Source organism: Silurus meridionalis, chromosome 18 (assembly GCF_014805685.1).
Source record: "Silurus meridionalis isolate SWU-2019-XX chromosome 18, ASM1480568v1, whole genome shotgun sequence".
NCBI classification, from domain to species: domain Eukaryota; kingdom Metazoa; phylum Chordata; class Actinopteri; order Siluriformes; family Siluridae; genus Silurus; species Silurus meridionalis.
The window spans coordinates 19,870,635-19,892,404 of record NC_060901.1 but is presented as its reverse complement, the minus strand read 5'-3'; the positions used below and the strand labels follow the sequence as shown (position 1 = coordinate 19,892,404).

At 43.6% G+C, this 21,770-nt stretch overlaps 3 protein-coding genes across 4 annotated transcripts; 1 reads left to right on the top strand and 2 right to left on the bottom strand.

The window, feature by feature from the left end:
* Nucleotides 1-767: 767 nt before the first annotated feature.
* Nucleotides 768-5,754, bottom strand: LOC124401476 (golgin subfamily A member 6-like protein 6). 2 transcript variants are annotated; one of them, XM_046873824.1, is made up of 11 exons: nt 5,304-5,754; nt 4,665-4,736; nt 4,065-4,583; nt 3,868-3,951; nt 3,551-3,634; nt 2,853-3,023; nt 2,585-2,668; nt 2,352-2,411; nt 2,037-2,207; nt 1,798-1,890; nt 768-1,183 (listed from the first exon to the last, which is right to left on the bottom strand). In XM_046873824.1, the coding sequence occupies exons 1-11, from the start codon at nt 5,511-5,513 to the stop codon at nt 1,007-1,009; spliced, it is 1,725 nt and encodes a 574-aa protein (XP_046729780.1). In that variant the 5' UTR covers nt 5,514-5,754; the 3' UTR covers nt 768-1,006. The 2 variants fall into 2 exon arrangements, with proteins under 2 accessions (XP_046729780.1, XP_046729779.1); XM_046873823.1 differs by having other exon boundaries at nt 770-1,183; nt 4,065-4,736; nt 5,304-5,742.
* A 2,322-nt stretch (nt 5,755-8,076) lies between these two features.
* LOC124401564 (lysine-specific demethylase RSBN1L-like) lies at nt 8,077-19,904 on the top strand. The gene is made up of 8 exons (XM_046873958.1): nt 8,077-8,656; nt 9,648-9,839; nt 10,773-11,452; nt 14,723-14,860; nt 15,093-15,235; nt 17,562-17,729; nt 17,956-18,064; nt 18,315-19,904. The coding sequence occupies exons 1-8, from the start codon at nt 8,134-8,136 to the stop codon at nt 19,347-19,349; spliced, it is 2,988 nt and encodes a 995-aa protein (XP_046729914.1). The 5' UTR covers nt 8,077-8,133; the 3' UTR covers nt 19,350-19,904.
* A 592-nt stretch (nt 19,905-20,496) lies between these two features.
* Nucleotides 20,497-21,177, bottom strand: LOC124401668 (extensin-like). Its single transcript, XM_046874100.1, has one exon. It carries the CDS (start codon nt 21,175-21,177, stop codon nt 20,497-20,499), a length of 681 nt encoding a protein of 226 aa, XP_046730056.1.
* Nucleotides 21,178-21,770: the final 593 nt, after the last annotated feature.

The following is a 21,770-nucleotide window of genomic DNA, read 5'->3' as shown; positions in this document are numbered from 1 at the left end:
TATACAATAAAGAAGGCATGAATTCATTTCAAATATGAAATATGAGATGCGAATAAATACTTCACATCATTCCATGAAATGTATAGTTCTGTTTAACAGCACATCCCCTAGATGGCGCTCTATACGATGATGGCGGCCTGTGAATTTTGTTCATCTGAGCAGAATAACATGATGCTTTGTTTTCATTAGCCGGATTTTTGTTCAAAGAAGGAAAAATTATAAAAATGATGAGAAACAGAAATGATTCATTCTCAACTCAACTGATTTGATCATTTTGTTTTGGCTGAACCTGGGAACATCCTCCAACTGTTCCACACACGGGCAGATCAATCAATCAATCAATCAATCAATCAATCAATTAATCAATCAAATTTTATTTATCAAGCGCATTACAACCACCAAAAGGAGCATAAGGCGCTTTCCAGTAAAGCAAAAAATAGACAATGAAAAATAAAAAATAAAATTATAAAAAAATTTTATTAAAAGTAGAAAATTAAAAATAATTACAATTATTTAAAATAAATTACAAATAAAATAAAAATGAAGTACATAAAACATTTAGTTAAAAAAAAGTACAAAAGTTTTTGCCTTCAAATGTACTTAAGTATCTACGGTACTATGATTTATTATAACTATAATGTTCCTATGATCATTTTTATCACAAGATTTTTTACTTAATCACCTCAGTTTATGTGAAAAGACTCGAATGTGACTCTCAGCACACTGATCATTTTATTAATAGAGTTTAAGTTTATTAATACCGTTAAAGTGAACGATGTGTATTTATCCCTGATGAGCAAAGCATGTATATAAAGTTTTATAACCTGTAAATAGTATTATAACATGTATATAAATTGTTATAACGTGTATATAAAGTTTTATAAGCCTGTTAATAAAGTGTTATAAAGTGTACTCCTACAGTTCAGTGTTTATTAGAACATGGATTTATTAATAAAGAGAATGAAAATGTGATATATATCCTTTTTGTTAGAGTTACTACAGGCTTTTAAAACCGAAATCCAAACAACCAGCCCATTCCTGATGATTTCTGAGATCCTGCAGAAGTCATGTCTTCACTGGTCTCCACTGGCTCCAAGCCTTCCAGATCTGACTCCTTCGTCTCCAGCTGAGTATCAGATTCCACCTTCTGCTTGAGTTTGTTCTCAGCTTCAGCTAGAGTGTCCTGAAAGTTTAACAGTCAGAGAGCAGTTTGATTTGTTTCTACACACATATTCAAATGATTCTGACACTAAAGCAGTGCTCCTGCTGATTACATGCTTGGGATGAACTCATGTGTAAAAAGGGGTGAACTCACGTGCTCGTTTTAAACCCTTGTACACATTAAATATTTCGTCTGTGTGAAATACGAGCTCTGTTAGTAAAATCATTCCCACACTCAGGAGCAGATTCTCCTCTTTTCTTTGGAAATGATTTCTGATTGGCTGCCAGTCACTGTGACTAAACATTACTGAAGTTACCTTTATTTTATCTATGGAACCTCCACATGTGACTTGTGTATTGTTGATTAATTAATAGTTATATGTTTATAATGAAGACTTTGAGTTCTTGGCACATTAATCGATGACTTTGTTTGATCAATGTATTCGCATTTTCTTCTACATCACGCAGCCCTGTTACTTGTTTATGTAACAGTTGATGGGTACTTATCTGGAGACGGCTTCCTAAATACACAAGTTGTTTGTGTCTAATGTTTGAAGCTGAGATTTTGCTACTGTTCACTATCCTGAGTCACAGAAGATTTGTGCTGTACACAGCAGACAACATGAGCAAACGTACCTGTAGCAGCTGCTCATTATGGTTTAACAGCTTCTTGAACTCATCATTCTGTGACTGGAGCATGCGGTAAACCTCCTGCTCTTCTTCACGCTTCTAAAACACCACCACAGTGAAGAAAGGAGATCAGCATGGAGTGATTCATGTTCTCTGCCACGATGGGCCACATCCATTTATAAGATCATCCTGCAGCCTGAATGTCGCAGGTTCTCACTGTGTATCGCAATGATTTTCTTACGTACCTTGGTTATCGTTTCAAAGTTCTCCTGAGCCTTACAGAGTTCTTCGTTGAGCCAGCGCACTGAGGACTGGAGCTTGTTCACTTCGTCCTGCAGTTCAGAGTTCTTATCCCTTAGCTCACCATTTAACTCCTTCTGCGTCTCATATTTCTCCACAGTTTCATACAGAGTGGCCTGGAAGTTCAACAGTCAAAGCTTTATTTAGCTTTAAACACACTTTCAGACAGTTCTGATGATGTGACTCAAAAAGTCGGAACAGTTTCAACTGTTTTGTGGACAAACGACAAAAAATGACAATGGAAATGTAGAAAAACGTACCTTTAAATGATTACTCTGTGTAAGGAGGATGCTGCAAGTGTCCCTCTCTTGCTCACGCTCCTGAAACACAGTCACAGGGCAGAAGAGTGTTAGTCTGAAGTGCTAATGATTTGCTTCACCTTAATGAAAATGAGGAACTTCAAAGAAGACTGTGATTAACTAAGGGTTTGTTTATTATGAATCTTAATTTAAAGATGGCTGCAGTAGTAGTAAAGGATTCACGTGAAACTCACCTTTAGAGCCTCATCATGCTGTATCAGCACCTCCTCATGCTGTGACTTTAGGTTGCTGTAAGCCTTCCTCATTTGCTCGTAATCCTAAAACACAGTCACGTGGAACAACAGAGCCACCAATTTAATAATAATAATAATAATAATAATAATAATAATAATAATAATAATAATAATAATAATAATAAAACCTGGTCAGTTCATCACGCAGCAGAAATCTCATATGTTCTCACATTTATTCTAAAGATGCTGCAGTGATTTTCTCACACACCTGATTAATCGAATTGTACATCTTTTCTGCATCACACAGCAGTTCCTCCAGCTGCCAGACTCGACCTTCCAGCTTGTCTATGTTGGTCTTCAGGTCTGAATTCTCATTCTCTAGTTGAACATTGGATTCCATTATCTGCTCAAATTTCTTCTCAGCTTCAGCCTGAGCGACCTGAAAGTTGAACAACCAGAGACACACATATGACCCAAAAATAAACACACACACACACACACACACACACACACACACATATGTGGTGATATTAAAGCTTCAGAACACTGCAGTATAATAGGAATGTAAATATTGTGCAGCAGTTCGCTAAAACGTCTATTTAAACACGTCTGATTCCACGTCTGAGTTCATTTTGCGGCCAAAGCACAACATCAGGTTTTTAATAATCTTATCAACAACATTTCATTGTTGTGGGGGAAATATATTTGTGGGTGAGTTTTTCCAACATTTGCGTTTTTCATTTTCATTAATAAAGAATTCCAGACAGGGTTCGTCCGTGTTTATTTCTATTGTGTAAATTATTCTTTATTTCTGTGAATTTTGTAGATTGAATTTCCACAACACTGCATTATGTCGTGATACATAACAAGTACAGTTTTATTAAATATATTAATTATACCACAACAACCATGATAGACACATACACACACACACACACACACACACACACACACACACACGGTTACCTTTTGCGATTCCTCTGTGTCTCTTAAAGTCATCTGATACTGTAAGTTCTGGGCTGTGTGAGCTTCCTGCTGTCGTTCACACTCCTACCCACAACCAGGGAGAAGAATAAATGTGTTAGTGCCTAATGTTCATCCACAATGACATTCTTTAGTTTCAAAATGTGTATTAATCAAAGAACTACAGCTAAAATATTGTGCTGTATCATGATCACATTCTAACTTCATTCAGTTCTGAATGAACAGATCAATCTGAGGTACCAAAGTGGAGACCACCCCAGGATTCTGTTCTAACTGACCACACTGAGGGGAAACCTGACCTTCAGTAACTCCTGGTGCTCTTCTTCCATCTTGCTGCACTGAGCTTTCAGGAGTCTGTGAGAGTTACACTCTTCCTCTTTGTCCTGAAACACGGGTGTGGAGCAGAACAGAAGAGAATTTGATGATTAGAATAGACTCGGTCACATTCTGCTTTGTTTTCTACACTAGTGTGTAATATGAGTATGTTCTCTCTCACCTTAATTGTTTTCTCTAACACTTGGTATGCTTTACAGAGTTTATCCTCTAGCTCCCTCACTCTGTCCTCCAGATTGGAGCCGTCTATGTCGAGGTTATAGCTCTCTATATCATCCAGGCTCAAGATGAACTGCACGTCAATGCTCTCTGAGTTCTCCAGGTGTGGGCTTTCTATGATTTCTGTGTCATCCAGGTCAGAGCTCTCTGTGTTCTCCAGGTGTGGGCTTTCTATGATTTCTGTGTCATCCAGGTAAAAGCTCTCTGTGTTCTCCAGGTGTGGAATTTCTATGATTTCTATGTCATCCAGGTCAGGGCTCTCTGTGTTCTCCAGGTGTGAAATTTCTATGATTTCTATGTCATCCAGGTCAGAGCTCTCTGTGTTCTCCTGGCTGGTGGACTCTGTGTTCTCCAGGTGTGGAATTTCTATGATTTCTATGTCATCCAGGTCAGAGCTCTCTGTGTTCTCCTGGCTGGTCGACTCTGTGTTCTCCAGGTGTGGGCTGTCTGTGATTTCTATGTCCTCCAGGTCAGAGCTCTCTGTGTTCTCCTGGCTGGTCGACTCTGTGTTCTCCAGGTGTGGGCTGTCTGTGATTTCTATGTCCTCCAGGTCAGAGCTCTCTGTTCCTTTCAGGCTGGAGATCTCTTGGTTGTTCTCAACATCTGGAATAATTTTCTACACACACACACACACACACACACACACACACACACACACGCACACACACACACACACACACACACACACACACAAAGAAGATGTTTGGTGTGGTCAATAAGTTTGGAATGTAACATGGTACGTGTACTGCGATTAAAGATCAGTTCAAGATCAGGATCAAGATCAGGGTCAGGATCAGTATTTCAGTTTCACTACTGAACAACGAACAACTTATTCTCATCTTTACAACCAGAAGCTGAGAAAACAGATTAATCACAACTCCAGCTTCATTCATCTCATTGAGGTAGGATACACGGAGAAGTGTGAAGCTGGAGAGAGCAAGTGGTGATCATCTACTACTAACCGGCTACTAATGAAGCCTAACTCAGCATGATCTAAAAATTAACCCATAATCAACATTTCAGTAAAAAACGGAATGGATGTTGAGGGAAAGTAAGTCCAGTTCCACACTGGATCTTAACCCCTAATGCAGAAGATAGCAGGCTCCTGCTGGAGTCACTAAACTGAGGACTTTACTCTGAGTCATGAGGTGTGAAGGTGGTTTGGTTGGGGTTTGGTGAGTACCTCAGGAACAGTGCAGACAGTCTGTGTCTCAGAGACTTCGTGTTTAGGTTCAGTGGGTTTCGCTTTTTTCTCCGCAGCTCTTCTCCTCTTTATGTAACGATAAAATATAGCAGCCGTGACTGCAGCTACACCCGCACACAGCAGGTGGCGCAGTGAGAAGTCTTTCATTTTTAACCCTAAACTCGGAAAATTGCTTAATATAAAGGGCATTATAGAGAATTCGGTCCTACATCAATTTACTGACTTCACTGCTGTAAAACCAAATCAATACTTAGAGTCAGAGACACCGAGACTCTTCTTTAAGCGCGCGCCGCGCCTGTGACGTAGACGCTGTTGCTACGTCACTGTAGACTCAATACACAACATATATGAATTCCATCAACGCCGCCATCATCATCATCATCACCGCTATCAGTGATGAAGCTCTGTTCTGTTTAACAGCTTTATACGGCATTTTATTTCTTTATTCTATTAATATATACATAAAAGCACATTATAATAAGAGCATATGTAAACGCACCTCTAACGCATTACAGATGTGCTCTAAATACAGATGTATGTCTCACGAAAACACGCTCGTTGCTCATTCGTTATTAATAACGTAACAATTCGCACTGGCGGTGTAAATTATAAACCTACATGTCATTACATGTATCTATAATAAATAAAAATGTCATGCAGATTATTAGATTAAATTAGATTTTGCTCATTTGTAATAAACCTTGTTGAATACATATTTAAAAAATATCAAAGCTTCAAACTAACTAACTGAACCGAAACTAAAGTGACATCATCAAACATCAAAATAAAAAAATAAAAATAATATTTTCGAAACTAGATCTCTGCTGCTCTCGTCCTTGTGTCTGTAATATTTTATGGAAACACTTTAGACTACTTTATTGGTGCTTGATTCGTTCTACAGAAAGCATGTGATCAGAGATGTCTTTCAGCACATTCACTTCAACTCAGTTTTATTTTTATAGCGTTTAAAACACTGAATATGATCACAAAGCAGTTTTACAGTAAACATGTGAGTGAAATTTGAGTCAAAAGAAGGACAAACCCTGGCGAGTTTTTCGATAATATTTCAAGAATTCACAGCATTGATGTTACTATAGTTGAGTTTATTCTTAAAACAGTGGAAAGTCCAGATGTGTTTTCTGGAACCCACATCTGATGCACAAACCACCCCCAGATGCACTTCATCACCTTGACACTAGAGGTCACTGCGCACACTGTGATACACTGCGTAACATTTATAAAGATATTTAAATTTAATCGGAAGCTTTATTTCACCTTCCCCTTTACTCATTATTCCTTATTTCCATTATTCATTATTCCTATTATTCCCCTTATTCCATATTCCCATTATTCATTATTTCTATTATTCCCCTTATTCCATATTCCCATTAATCATTATTTCTATTATTCCCCTTATTCCATCTTCCCATTATTCCTTATTCCCCTTATTCCTCTTTTCCCCTTATTTCCATTACTCATCCATGTAAACAAAACACAAGTCTTCATTCCATCATGAGTTTAGATTTAGATTTCAGCGGATCCTACGTGCAAACATCTGTAGATCAGGTTTACAAATGTGATGTGCGATACATCAGTAAACTCAAGTATAATATTAAATAATACAAAACCATTTCATCTTAAAAGAGAATAAACATTTCAAAAGAATCAGTTCTTTACAAATGAACTGTAAAAATAAAAGGGCAGAAAAATAAGTTTCTGAGAACTCACACACACACACACACACACACACACACACACACACACACACACACACACACACACACACACACACACACACAGTGTATTAACAAAACTATAATAAAGATAAAGAGTGATGAAGATGAATGAATGAGAAGGACAGGAGTGATGGAGATGAATGAATGAGAAGGACAGGAGTGATGGAGATGAATGAATGAGGAGGACAGGAGTGATGGAGATGAATGAATGAGGAGGACAGGAGTGATGGAGATGAATGAATGAGGAGGACAGGATTGATGAAGATAAATGAATGAGAAGGACAGGATTGATGGAGATGAATGAATGAGAAGGACAGGAGTGATGGAGATGAATGAATGAGGAGGACAGGAGTGATGGAGATGAATGAATGAGGAGGACAGGAGTGATGGAGATGAATGAATGAGGAGGACAGGAGTGATGGAGATGAATGAATGAGGAGGACAGGAGTGATGAAGATAAATGAATGAGAAGGACAGGATTGATGGAGATGAATGAATGAGGAGGACAGGAGTGATGGAGATGAATGAATGAGGAGGACAGGAGTGATGGAGATGAATGAATGAAAAGGACAGGATTGATGGAGATGAATAAATGAGGAGGACAGGAGTGATGGAGATGAATGAATGAAAAGGACAGGATTGATGGAGATGAATGAATGAGGAGGACAGGAGTGATGGAGATGAATGAATGAGGAGGACAGGAATGATGGAGATGAATGAAAGAGGAGGACAGGAGTGATGAAGATGAATGAATGAGAAGGACAGGAGTGATTAGGATGAATAAATGAGGAGGACAGGAGTGATGAAGATAAATGAATGAGGAGGACAGGAGTGATGAAGATGAATGAATGAGGAGGACAGGAGTGATGGAGATGTTCCTGAGATCCAATTACACCAGCTTTTCCCGCCTGAAACAGTTGTGACGTGCCCTGCCGTTTCTATAGACCCCGCCCACTAGTCAGTGTGATGTGGATTAGACTCCACCCACCCGGCAGACAGTGTGCGCTAAGCCCCGCCCCCTCCCGCCTTTCCCCCCACACCGCGGCAGTGAGAGTAAATAGAGAAGCTCTAAGATGGCGGAGTCCCTCAGCCTCATTCACTTCACCTCAGCGGCCAAGAGCCCGCTCTCCAAACCCAAGGAGTCGAAGGCGTCGTCCGAAAACCGACCGCAGTCTTCCCGGGACCACCAGCCCCCACCACCTAAAAAAGTTCGAAGCGAAGAGAAGAGCCTGAAACCCAAGAAACTGAATGGTGAAGGAGGAGTGGAGAAGCAGCAGCAGAAGCAGCACAGTTATGGCAGCGCGACAACATGGAGTGTCTCTGCCGTGCAGCCGAGCAGCCCCGCTCCCCCACCGCCGCCGCAGGCTTCCACCCTGCACAAAGTCCACAGCGTGTTCCGGCAGAGCGCCTTCCTCACCGCGCCTCCTAAAGCCAAGAAGGTGAAGGAGAAGCAGCGAGAGCCGGAGAAGCAGCGAGAGCCGGAGAAGGAGCGCGAAAAGGAGAAGAGGAAGCACAAGCCGGAGAGCAGCAGCAGCAGCAGCCTCGGGACCGCGGCGGTCAAGAAGGAGAACGGAGAGCTGAAGTCGGTGCAGAAAGGTCGGTCAGATTCTTCACCATCCACTCATCTATTCATCCATCCACACAGCCCGTCTCTATCTGCTCTCACACCGCGGGCTTCAGAGCCCGGAGCGGAATCACACTCACCCGCTAGCATGCACGGCTAAGCTAATCTGTTAGCCATGTGGCTAAAGCTAGCGTGTGGATGTGTGTTAGAGAGAGATGGCCGCAGTGTGACCACAACACTACAGAGTGTGTGTGTGTGTGTGTGTGTGTGTGTGTGTGTATAATTAAATTTTATTGTTGTGATCTGCTTTTTTGAATGTTTGTCGGAGAGAGAGAGAGAGAGAGTGTGTGTGTGTGTGTGTGTGTGTGTTTTAGTCCTGTAACATCAGAGCTGAGAGAGTAATGTTCACTGTAGAGCAGTCAGATTACTCTACAACACTGTGTGAGGGTGTTGTGAGGGTCACAGTCACAGATTATTGAGGTGTTGTGCTTTAGATCTACACTGGAAGTGCAGGGAGATCCTGCAGGAGTGTTTTTTCACACTGCTTCAATACAGCAGTAAATATGGTTATGGAGATATCTCCATAGAAACAGAAATAAAACCTACATTTTATGAATGTATCTCCAGAGTGGATGGTCTAGAGCTGGCCCGTTGCTCCTCAGGGTACAGGAGCTCAGGTGTGGTGTGAGTACAGGAGCTCAGGAGTGTAACCGTACACACACTGTGAGAATAATCAGTAACCAGAAGCAGGAGAATTCACCTCTATAGCACCATGTTCAGTGTGAAGTTCAACACGTCTGGGTTCTCCACCTCATCAGCTGTGTAAAGATCAACACTGAATGGACCTACCGTACTTTATCTGTCACGTGATTTGCTGTTGAACATGAAAACTCCTCTTTTGCCATTGTTTTTTTTTTTTTGTTGTTCAGAAGTGTGGTGTGAAGTTCTAACACTGGGAGCTTGGTCTTTTCTGAAGACTTTGTGTGATGTTGATCATTGCTCATTTCTTCTCCTCTTTTCCAGAGCACATCATCAAGGACAAACTGAAGGAGAGGGAGAGGGAGAAAGAACGAGTGCGTGAGAAAGAGAAGAAAAAGGAAAGAGATAAAGACAAGGAACAGACAAAAGAGAAAGACAAGGAGCGGGAGAAGAAAAAACACAAGCTGATGAACGAGATCAAACGAGAGAACGGAGAAGTGAAGCTTCTGCAGAAAGGTGAGTGATGGAGATCAAAGATCTTACAGGACACACCTGAGCTGAAGAGCTTCAGTTTCAGACTTTATACACACACACACACACACACACCTCTGTCTGGACATCTAAAAGATTGCAGAAATTGGTGTAATGAATTTTGAAGCTTCTGGTTGGTGAATTGTTCTAATTAGGCGTTAAATGGAGGTGCACCTGTGACTGGTCTGTAGACCCCCATAAGTCCTGTTCCTTTAAAAAACGAACCGAGAGGAACCATGGAGCACTGAGCTCGAACAATGTTCAGGAAAGAGGCATGAAGATCTCACAGGGATGAACATGAGCTTTGGGATGTGATATTCACCTGGACAACAACTAAGAAGCATTAGGAAAACCAGACACCAAAGTATATAGATCCACCACAGAGAGAGTGAAACATCTGCATGGTCTGAAATGCTTCACACGATTAAGAAGCTTCTCCTCCCCAAAGTGTGCAGGTGATCACCAACCAGTCTGTGGAGAAGAACGAGTGGGGCTTTTACTCTGAGGAACACTGTGCCAGATGTTACTTTTCTTCCACCATGGGAACAAAATAATCTTTAAAAAGTGAAGAAATGTCTCAAGACATTAGGCAGGAAGTTAAAACTTGGTCAGAGCAGAACTTCAACAGGTCTTCAGTGAGATTAATTACCTGTAATTACAGCTCTTACTGTCAGGAACCGTCTGAGAGTCCAGCAGAGTGTAGTGAGAAGAACCTTGTGGAAGGCTACATCAAGAGTTTAACCTCGGTGTGATTGCTACAGCTGATGGTGTTGTTACTCGTCCTCTTCTCTTCTTTATTGTGAGGTAGAAACATTGAAGGATCTCTCAGGCTTCTGTAACACATTCAGTTTCCTGTTTCATTTCATGTCTCAGCGTCCGTGGTCTCGCGCACTAACGCTCCTGTCTCTTTTCTTCCAGTTGATACAGAGAAACCGAAGGTGAATATGGAGGAGCTTCTGCTCAAGAAGGTAAAGAAGAAAAAGAAAAAGAAACACAAAGAAGCAGAGAGACGAAAACGACCCAAGATGTACAGCAAGTCGAGTCAGACGCCGTACTCGTCTCTGCTGAGCCCCGAGCTCCCGGTGACGCTGCCCAAATCCGAGACGGAGTTCAAATCTCCATTTCCTGTCTGTAAATCCCTCTCGCTCTCCTCCTCCTCTACTGCCGTTATCAAGCAGGAGAAGTCCAGCTCCAAGTCCTCCTTAGGAGGCGTGGACATGGCGGGAATCTGCGGAGGGAAAACCTCGCAGCTCCACTCGCGGCTCCCAGGGATCGAGGGTTTGGAGTTTGGGCGGTTTGTTCATGTGGAGCAGCAGCCGAACGGAGGAGCCCTGGTGGTCCACGCCTACAGCCGCGAGCTCGCCGTTCTCTCACCCGAGGAGATGCAGAGGTTTGCGCAGGAGTTTGTGACACTGGCCTTCTGCGAGGATCAAAACGGAGCTGCGCACTACGTCATGGGCATCGTCCACGGAGCGGCCTCCTACCTCCCTGACTTCCTGGAATATTTTTCTTCCAAATTCCCAAATTCACCTGTAAAGATGGAGATCCTGGGCAAGAAGGACATCGAAACCACCACCATGGCCAATTTCCATGCTCAGGTGAGTCACTGCACCACACCACATCAAGCAATACCTACACATCATCTAGTGACCAGACTGTGATCTACTGTCTGACTTCCTGCACTTGGGTATAAATCTGTGTGAAAGTCTCAGAGTGGACTTGAGAAGATCTCTGGTCCTGCTGAAAGCTGATTCACGGTTCCTCACTGCTGTGTGGATGATCTCTGTAACGCTGCTTGTATGCTCAGGTTATTCTGGAGAAAGGGTCCTTGAGAAGGGTTTTGAAGATGAAGGCCATCAGAAACCGATCCTGCACACAGATCTTTAAATGGAGCACAGTGAAGTGTCATGTGTGTAACAGCAGATGTTGGTATGAGATCATAGTGAGGAGACTGTGTGTGTGTGTGTGTGTGTGTGTGTGTGTGTGTGTGTGTGTGTGTGTGTGTGTGTTCTGATACATGTAGAGGAGGATTTAACTTGGCTTCACGTAGCTTTCACTGAGCATCAAAAAATACAACTGCTTCTGCTGCCTGGAGGTCCATTTTTTTACACTGCTGTGGGGAACGTTTCATATTTTCACTCTGATTTACTAAATTGTTTTATTTCTGTCTCACTGGCGATCATCTGAGTAAGAGCTGCACACTTAACTCTCATCAGAACTTCACTCCAACATTTGTGCTTCAGATCATTAAGCATCCACACACCATCACACCACCACCACCCTAGGCAACTGGTGGTGTGATGTTCTTACTTCACACTGTGAAACCACGGTTACCTTTACACCAGATGTGATGGAACACACATCTTCAAAAAGAACACTCTCCCAAACACATGGAGGTCCTCAGGGTGAATCATGAACACTGACTTTGTCGCAGGAAAATAAAGCCTGCAGATCCTTAGATGTCCTCCTTTCTCATCCATGTCCTTAGAGAGGGTCTCTAGTTCCTGGAGTGGAGGCGTGGTCTTTCTCCAGGTGGAGATACCGTACTTCACTCCTCACCTGAACCTCAGAAATGTCTGGGGAACTTTCCCCAGACTGAGAGATTATTACAGCAACATTTTTATGTGGTTTGGAAGTTCTTGTGATGGTGCCCCAGTGTGCTGCTTGTTGAAGCTTCTACCCTTCACACTGCTGCAGTGATGGTGTGGAGTGTTTTACAGAACAGTCCACAATGGATATTTTTTAATGAAGTATTTTGTGCGTGTCTTCATCCTGCTCTGGAATCATCTCGGAGTCGAGTCGCTGATTCCTGTGACCTCACTAAAAGGTGGGGCCAGAAGGCGAGGCAGACACGAGGACACACTTAAGACATAAAGCTCCACCCACTTCAGCATCAGCACACCTGAGTGTGGAGAGAGACGGCATTGAGCTTCTCAGCTCCCCACAAAACACCACACCTGAGAACACCTGAATCTAACCGTGACCACCTGCAGGATGAAGAATCAGGTTTCCATGATCAGAGTGATGATCTCGTACGTCCTGGGTGACGGAGTTTATTATTAACATGCCTTCATTTTAGTGTTTACTCCAGAGAGAAGAGCTCATGGACCTCATGGTGTCTCCTGCTCATGCTTCCACGGGTCATAAAGTCATCAGTGTTATGTGCAGAGAACAGGCTACACAAACGTGGTGTCAAAAGTATTGGGACACCTGCCTTTTCTCGAAGTATGTGGTTCTTTTCCAAGTTGGAGGCACACAATTGTAAAGAATGTCAGGAGCATGACATTTTTTCCTTTACTTGAACGAGGAGACCCAAACCCTGTTCCAGCATGACAATGCCCCTGTGCACAAATACAGATCTATGGGTTGGACATCTCCTTCTAAAGAGCTCCAACCCTATTGAACACCTTCGGGGTAAATGTGAACTCTGACTGCACCCCAGACCTCCTCACGTCACCTCCATCACTACCTGACTTTACTAACATCCTTGTAGCTGAATAAATCTGCACAAATCTAGTGGAACATCTCAGAGGAGTGGAGCTCATTATAACAGCACATGGGACTAAATGTGGAACAGGATAAAAGCTCATAGTTTATACTATAATCTTATACTCAAGTGTCCATAAATGTTGATCTGTATACTGTATCAGATGATGATGTTTATACTTGGAGAAAAGTGTGATCTGTTTGAGTGTCGTGAACTTGTACATCATGAGATTTACACAGAGAGCTGCTGGAGAGCCAGAGATAATCACAAACACAGAGCAGGAGGAGTCCTAAGGTCTGCTCTGAAGCATGAGCACCTCAACACCGTGTGAAGTAGTAGAGCTTCTCCTCTAACTGCATCTGTGACTTCAGCGCTTGGCAAGACAGCGGTGGTGCTAATGTTAGCTGCATGTTTAGTGTAGATGATGGACCTTCCACCTCAGATTTACCACCCTGTAGGTTACAGACGGTCATGACTGCATTAGACTCGAGGTTGTGGTGTTCTGACGTCAGCAGCTGAGATGCTGAGGAACATCACGCCCTGCACTAGCAGCACTTCACTGCGTTTGGAGGGACATTTAAAAGGCATGTCTTTAACACATCATGCAAGTGCAGATGTTTATCTTCCTCCAGTCCCTGAGCCGTGCTGGAGAGAGGAACATGATGAGGCACACAGAGGAGTGTGTCACTGTGCTGAAACCAACAGATCTCTAAAGAACATAGGAGGAGAAGCTGGAGCTCCAGAGACACGTTTGCACCCGGGTTACTGCCGACTCTCTTCACACTTCAGCTTCTAATCAACTGTTTTGTCCGTTTTCATTTACACACAGTTTACACACGACGTGATCCCCGGTGCAGCAGTGTCACCGTTACCATGACGACGCATTGCGCTGGTTAGCATGCTCAGCTGTTAAACGCGTTTGCTTTTAGTGAGGTTAGAACGATTTCCAGCACAGCAGAAACTTCATCCACGTGTAATTCTGTACACACACACACACACACACACACACACACACACACACACACACACACACACGGAAGCTTTGAGTCAATTTTCAGTCTGGTTTGTTTTCTGTTTAAAAAAAAAAAAAAACTAAACTATTACTATAGTTACAGAATGAGCTGCTCAGTGATTAGTTGGTGTCAATGTGATTGACAGGGAAGAGATTAAGCCCCTCCCACCCAGAGATCCTGGCTAGTTTTGCTCCATCTGCTCTTAGTAATGTGATTATTGTCCTGAGTGTGATTGCGTTTCTCAGTTCTCTTTAAAGTGACGCACACTGTACCTTTCGTCAACATTAATGCAGGTGAAGGGTCAGGTAATAAGAGGAGTTGTGTAGTGTCCCCTCTGACCTTGTGTACTCTGCTATACGTGACTGTAGGTAAAGAGAACCTACTCCCACGGGACGTACCGCGCCGGAGCCATGCGTCAGATCAGTTTGGTGGGAGCAGTGGACGAGGAGGTGGGCGATTACTTCCCAGAATTCCTCAGCATTTTACAGCAGTCGCCGTTCCTTGAAGTGAGTAAACTGGAGGCTTGTTTTTGGACAGATCTTCTATGTGAGACATGCTTTCTGCTCTATATCAAATACAAGCACACACACACACACACACACACACACACACACAGATACTGGACTGTTCTACACCTGTACAGGTGTTTCTACAGCAATAATGTTCTTCATATGAACATGTTACACTGCTGCTTACACTGTGGAGTCTCCATTGTCGTGTGTGTGTGTGTGTGTGTAGCGGACATTGCCATGGGGAACATTCTCCAGTTTGAAGCTGAAAAGCCCTACAGAGAGTGATGATGGTCCGATCATGTGGGTTCGTCCTGGAGAGCAGATGATCCCAGTCACTGACATGCCAAAGTCTCCTTTTAAAAGGAAAAGGTAACAAACTGTGTTTTAGTGTGAGAGTCTTTTCGAGTGTGCTTTCGATATGCAGGATACACACTATAATAACTCTGCAGTGTGTGTGTGTGTGTGTGGAGATGCTGAAAATGTTTTTCTGTTTGTCTTTTCCAAAATTTGTTCACATTATCATAAATCAATATGGCTGCCATGTGTCCATTAAACCGATGAGGTGAAGTTTGAGTTGTAAAAACAGCAGATTTGATTTGCAGATGGTGTGCAGAAACGAATGCATGCTGCCCCACACGGAGTGGGGTTTTACTACACTGCACCGAGCGCGTGCCAGTGCTTTGACAAGATGCATGGAAACATGGACATTATTCATTTCATATTATTAACATGTGAACATCAACAGTTTACATTTTTAAAACAGTTTTAAATAAAATACCTGCTTGGTTAAATAATAAAATAAAATTAATGCAATACACTTTATTATATCGATTCAATTGAGCCATCAACTAAATTGGAACAAACTAAATTGATTAAATAAATTGCAAAATGTTATTTACATTTGTTAGACCCTGAATGAGTAATACAGATGTGTGTGTTATTGTGTGTGTTTTACATTTAATACTTAATTTAGTAAAGAAATGATCTACTGAACTGTTCTACTTCTTTCAGCAGACTTTAAACGTCTTCATTCCTTCCATCCCTCATTTATTCACTCCTTTGGAAATGTCCGGATCTTATTTCCACTGCAGAGTGAAAAGTTTTCAAATTTAATAATAATAATTTTTTGAAATGCACTTAAAATCAGAGGCGGAGACTAAAACAAACTTGTGGTCCGTCACTTAATATGTTCCTCAGATTGTATCTCTGTTCTACATGTTAAAAGGATTGAATTAAAACCTTGTACTGAAACATTTCACTACAAATACATGTACAGTGGAACCTCGGATTTCGCGAGGGTTAGGGACGAAGACCGGTCGCGAGTTCCGAATTTTCGCGACCTTTTGATACGCCCCTTCCAACCCAGTAAAAACCCAAAGAACACTATACGAAATCGATTTAAATCAGTAAATAACACTATTTCACTCCATAACACTTAATTATTAGAATATTTTAACAATACTTTATGTAATTACAGCAATTACAATGCTTAATTAAAAAAAATAAAGTACAGGTACAGTAAAGTATGCAGTAGAGAAGTACAGAAAATACAGTACAATACAGTACAGAAAATACAGTAATGGGTACTCACTTTATATAGTATGCCGAAGTGTGTTTTAATGAGATAAACCTTGATTAGAAATGTTAAAACTAGCGTTTTGAGCAGCTTGCGGTTGCTCACGAGCCGATCTGAATGAGAGTCACTGGTCAGAATGAAAGTTGCAAGGTCGCGAGCGCTGAAGCCGCGAGCTCCGAGGTTCCACTGTACCTTAATACACACCCCTAATACATACACTGTAATATCACACCACAAGAGGGCAGCATCTATCTATCTATCTATCTATCTATCTATCTATCTATCTATCTATCTATCTATCTATCTATCTATCTATCTATCTATCTATCTATCTATCTATCTATCTATCTATCTATCTATCTTATCTATCTTATCTATCTGATCATATGTCTGTCCTTTTTATCTCTGGACACTGAAACAGCGTGTATACGGCTCCCACTAAATTTTGAGAAATTCCCGAAATTTGTTCGTGAAACAGTTTAAAATGTTATTCCGAACGTTCCTGAACATTCGGTTCCGGTGTGTGTGTGTGTGTGTGTGTGTGTGTGTGTGTGTGTGTGTGTGTGTGTGTGTGTGTGTGTGTGTGTGTGTGGTTTTTTGTTGCCCTTGATCACTCCATTAAAACAGAATGAGCTCCAGTAGAATCTCCCCACAGAGCAGGAACACCAGTTGTACCAAGTGATCAGCACTGATGGACAATAATGACGAGGCCTAAGGCTTCTGTTCTGGGTGTGTTGGTGCTCATGTTGAAGTGTAGTGTTCAGGTCCTGTGTTGAGTCTTGGAGGTAAAGGTGTGATGTCCTGGCTGTGACCTGGTCATTGACTAACCTTCATGACTCAGAGCTGTGGCTAGGCTTGCGGCTCGTCCTGTGACGATGGATTTTAAGTAATGAGTTTCGGATGCTGCACACACACAGATGGTTAGATGGTGTACACTCAGTGGTCCCAGGCTGCTGGAGCTCGCTGTATGTTCCTCCTTTAATGTAGAAAAGGATGAGATGAGAAGAATGCAGCTTGCTAAACCTTTATTCTCCTCCTCTTCCTTTCTCATTCTTCTCTTCTCTGTGGACTCTGTGCTGCAGGTAAAGGTGATTCATGATTGGGTTTTGCTCCTTACAGGTCAACCAATGAAATAAAGAACCTGCAGTACCTACCTCGGACGAGTGAACCTCGCGAGATGCTGTTTGAGGATCGGACACGGGCACACGCAGACCACATTGGACAAGGCTTCGAGAGAGAGACCACTGCTGCAGTGGGTGTGCTTAAAGCAGTCCGCTTTGGCGAGGCGTAAGTCTCACATACACACACACATACATGCGCGCACACATACACACACCTATCGTGCATCAGATGTGTATTGCACATATGTGACTTTACTGCACAGAACTGGTGTGTGTGTGTGTGTGTGTGTGTGTGTGTGTGTGTGTGTGTGTGTGTGTGTGTGTGTGTGTGTGTGTGTGTGTGTGTGTGTGTGTGTGTGTGTGTGTGTGTGTGTGTGTGTGTGTGTGTGTAGTATGGAGCCTCCTCGTATTACCAAAGATGTGGTCTGCTTCCACGCTGCAGACTTTATGGATGTTGTGCAGAGATTACAGCTGGACCTCCATGAGCCGCCTCTCTCTCAGGTGAGTCTCACCAAACCCTGTCTATTTCTCTCTCTCACACACACACACACACCATCATTTTACACAGAGCTCGGCCCAGTACATGTTTATCTCCTTACTTTTAATTATCTGGATGCACTGTGTTATTTTAACCGTTTGCCTGTGTGAAGGTGAGATGGTTTCTCCTGAGCTCATATCTGGTACAGTTACGCATGTTCTCCACAAGGTTTTCTGGTGGATCTTCTAACGTGGTGTGTGTGCTTGTCCTCAGTGTGTGCAGTGGGTGGATGACGCCAAGCTGAACCAGCTGAGACGCGAAGGCATTCGTTACGCTCGGATCCAGCTGTACGACAACGACATCTACTACATCCCCCGCAGCGTAGTCCACCAGTTTAAGACGGTGTCGGCCGTGTGCAGCCTGGCCTGGCACGTCCGCCTCAAACAGTACCACCAGGACGCAGAGGACGTGAAGGAGGACGAAGACGAGAAGACTGTTCCCTCCACGTTTATCAAACAAGATCCTTTATGTGAACCTCGGAGCGTGCCAGACTCACCCACCTTCACAGAGCCCCGACAGGTCCGAGACGTCTCCCCTGTGCCCCAGATCAGGGTGGAGGAAGCAGACCTTCTCCCTGATAGGATAAAAGTCCCCTCTTCCAGTGCAGCAGCACCGCTGACTGCTCCTGCATCAGACCAAGCCAAAGCACTCCATCACTCGGAATTCCGCGTGGCTCCTTCACACACAGTCACCCCGAGATCCGCGGCCGGCCTGAGCACCACTCCCACCAAACACACACACACCTCCACACCCACCAAACACACCTACAGCTCGGCATCAAACAAACACACACACTCCGGTTCAGCAAACAGACATGGCCACTCCTCAGTCATGTTCAAATCCTCCCATTCTTCTAACACCATGGCAACCAAACACACACACTCGTCCAACACGCCCAAACACACACACACTACTGCTCCTACTACATCTAAACACGCTTATCCACACAACCCCAAACCCAGCTCTGGACATCCAGACAGTCGGACTGCCCCGCCCCCGTTACAGGCCCCGCCCAAGTCGGGTTCATCTCACACGCAGGTTCTGCCCCAGCCGCAGGTTGTGCATCAATCGTTCTCATCACAACAACAGATTCTTCAGCAATCAGTCCAGCCTCAGCAGCAGACCTCGTTGTCTTGGTCAGGCAGAGCCTCAGACTCTCTCCACTCCAGGGTCACCCCACAGGACACTCGGCCACGCCCACCCCTCAGCCCCCTGTCTCACGAACAGCAGAAAGACTTTTTATGCTGATTTGTACATAAACGTTTTTAATGGCTTTTCAGTTTCAACTTTTATCGTTTTTACTTTTATCATTTTTCTTGTTTTTGTTGATGTAAAGAGGCGACGCTAACAGGAAGTGTGGGTCTGACTCCAACTGCAGCAGAGATGGAAGGAGAAGGAGGTCCAGTTTGGCCATAACCGATCGAATACACAGCAAATGTAGCGTACAACATTCCTCAGTGCCTGTAACTGTGAACTCTCATAAGCACTTAGAGCCAGCGGCACTGCTGCTGCAGGTCGGATTCAATTCAACCCAAACAGCTCCTGGAATAATATATTTTTAAGTTGTAGGCTATAGATGTGTATTAGAGCTGACATGAACATATATATATATTTTTAAGATGAGATGAGACAAACTTCTTTTAATGACTCCAGGCTTTTCCATAGAGCTTATTTATATCCAGTTTGGAGTTTTTTGTTTCATTTTTGTCAGCACTGTAGTGTATATAACACTTTTTTCTAAGAAAATGTGTAGTTTGATTTATATCTAATTAAGAACCTTGTAATAAAAAAACTTCTTGAGAATTGGATTATTGTGATTTAAACAAGTGCTACACATCATCATCATCTTCATCATGTTTACTGCAGACTGACTCCTCTTCTGTACCTGCCCCTCAGCCCCTTTGTACCTGCCCCTCAGCCTCTGTACCTGCCCCTCTCTGTACCCTCTTTACCTGCCCCTCAGCCTCTCTGTACCTAGCCCCTTTGTACCTGCCCCTCAGCCCCTTTGTACCTGCCCCTCAGCCTCTCTTTACCTGCCCCTCAGCCTCTGTACCTGCCCCTCTCTGTACCCTCTTTACTTGCCCCTCAGCCTCTCTGTACCTAGCCTCTCTTTACCTGCCCCTCAGCCCCTTTCTTTACCTGCCCCTCAGCCCCTCTGTACCTGCCCCTCCTCTCCTCACCTGCCTCTTTGCCTCTCTGTACCCTTGCCCCGGTTCCTTTGTGTAGAGCGTATAAACACCTGGAGTTTTCTTTTTATGTTGTCAGAAATGATTTGATCCAATTTTTATTTGTTTCTCTTCTGGTCCTTTTAAACATCCTATTATTAAATGTTTTGAAGAAGCTCAGTGTCAGAATGTAGACATACAACTGAACCTCAAATTTACTTCCTCCACAATTAAACTACAAGTAAGGGGTAAGTGCGGAGGTCTGGGTTTTCGAGGGGGTTGAGTGGGGATGGCTGGGTTTTCGAGGGGGTTGAGTGGGGGAGGCTGTGTTTTCGAGGGGTTGAGTGGGGAGGCTGTGTTTTCGAGGGGTTGAGTGGGGAGGCTGGGTTTTCGAGGGGTTGAGTGAGGGAGGCTGGGTTTTGAGTGCGGGAGGCTGGGTTTTGAGTGGGGAGGCTGGGTTTTCGAGGGGTTGAGTGAGGGAGGCTGGGTTTTCGAGGGGTTGAGTGGGGAGGCTGGGTTTTGAGGGGTTGAGTGGGGAGGCTGTGTTTTCGAGGGGTTGAGTGGGGAGGCTGGGTTTTCGAGGGGTTGAGTGAGGAGGCTGGGTTTTGAGTGCGGGAGGCTGGGTTTTGAGTGGGGAGGCTGGGTTTTGAGGGGTTGAGTGAGGGAGGCTGGGTTTTCGAGGGGTTGAGTGAGGGAGGCTGGGTTTTGAGTGGGGAGGCTGGGTTTTCGAGGGGTTGAGTGGGGAGGCTGGGTTTTGAGTGCGGGAGGCTGGGTTTTGAGTGGGGAGGCTGGGTTTTCGAGGGGTTGAGTGCGGGAGGCTGGGTTTTTGAGTGGGGGGAGGCTGGGTTTTCGAGGGGGTTGAGTGGGGGAGGCTGGGTTTTTGAGGGGGTTGAGTGGGGTGTAAAAATCATGCAAATCCCATGCTATGGCCTTCACACTCACCACATTTAAATATACTACACAGCATTCACCACTGATCGGAACATCACCTGAGCAGGTTTGATAGTGTTTCTCCTGCAGTTCAGAGCGTGAAGCTGTTCTGATGTTTTATGTAGGCCTTTTGCACACTCTTACTATAGTCTTGGTGTAATAATGTTCCTGTACAGGTTTGGAGCACGGTGAGGGTTAGTTCCAATAAAACTTTCCCTCAGCAGCAACTTGGTGAAGAGCCAGGTGTGGAGAACCTGCTAAACCCTGGAAATGTTCACCAGCCAGCCTCAGCATCTGGCATCATTTGCAGTACAGACACAGACACGTGAAGTAGGTTCTGAAACAGAAAACTCTCAACATTTACATTAAAACCCTGCAGCAGAAGCGCACTGATATACGTGAAGAGAGAGAGGTCCATCTGCCCTTCTAGACAAACGAGTCAGCTTCATGGAGCTTCACAAAGCAACTTACAGGACTTAAAGCATCTGCTGATGATATATTGGTGATATTTGAGGAAGAACATGATATCCGGAGGTTGTGATGGTTTGGAGGATCAGTGTGTAGACATAAACTG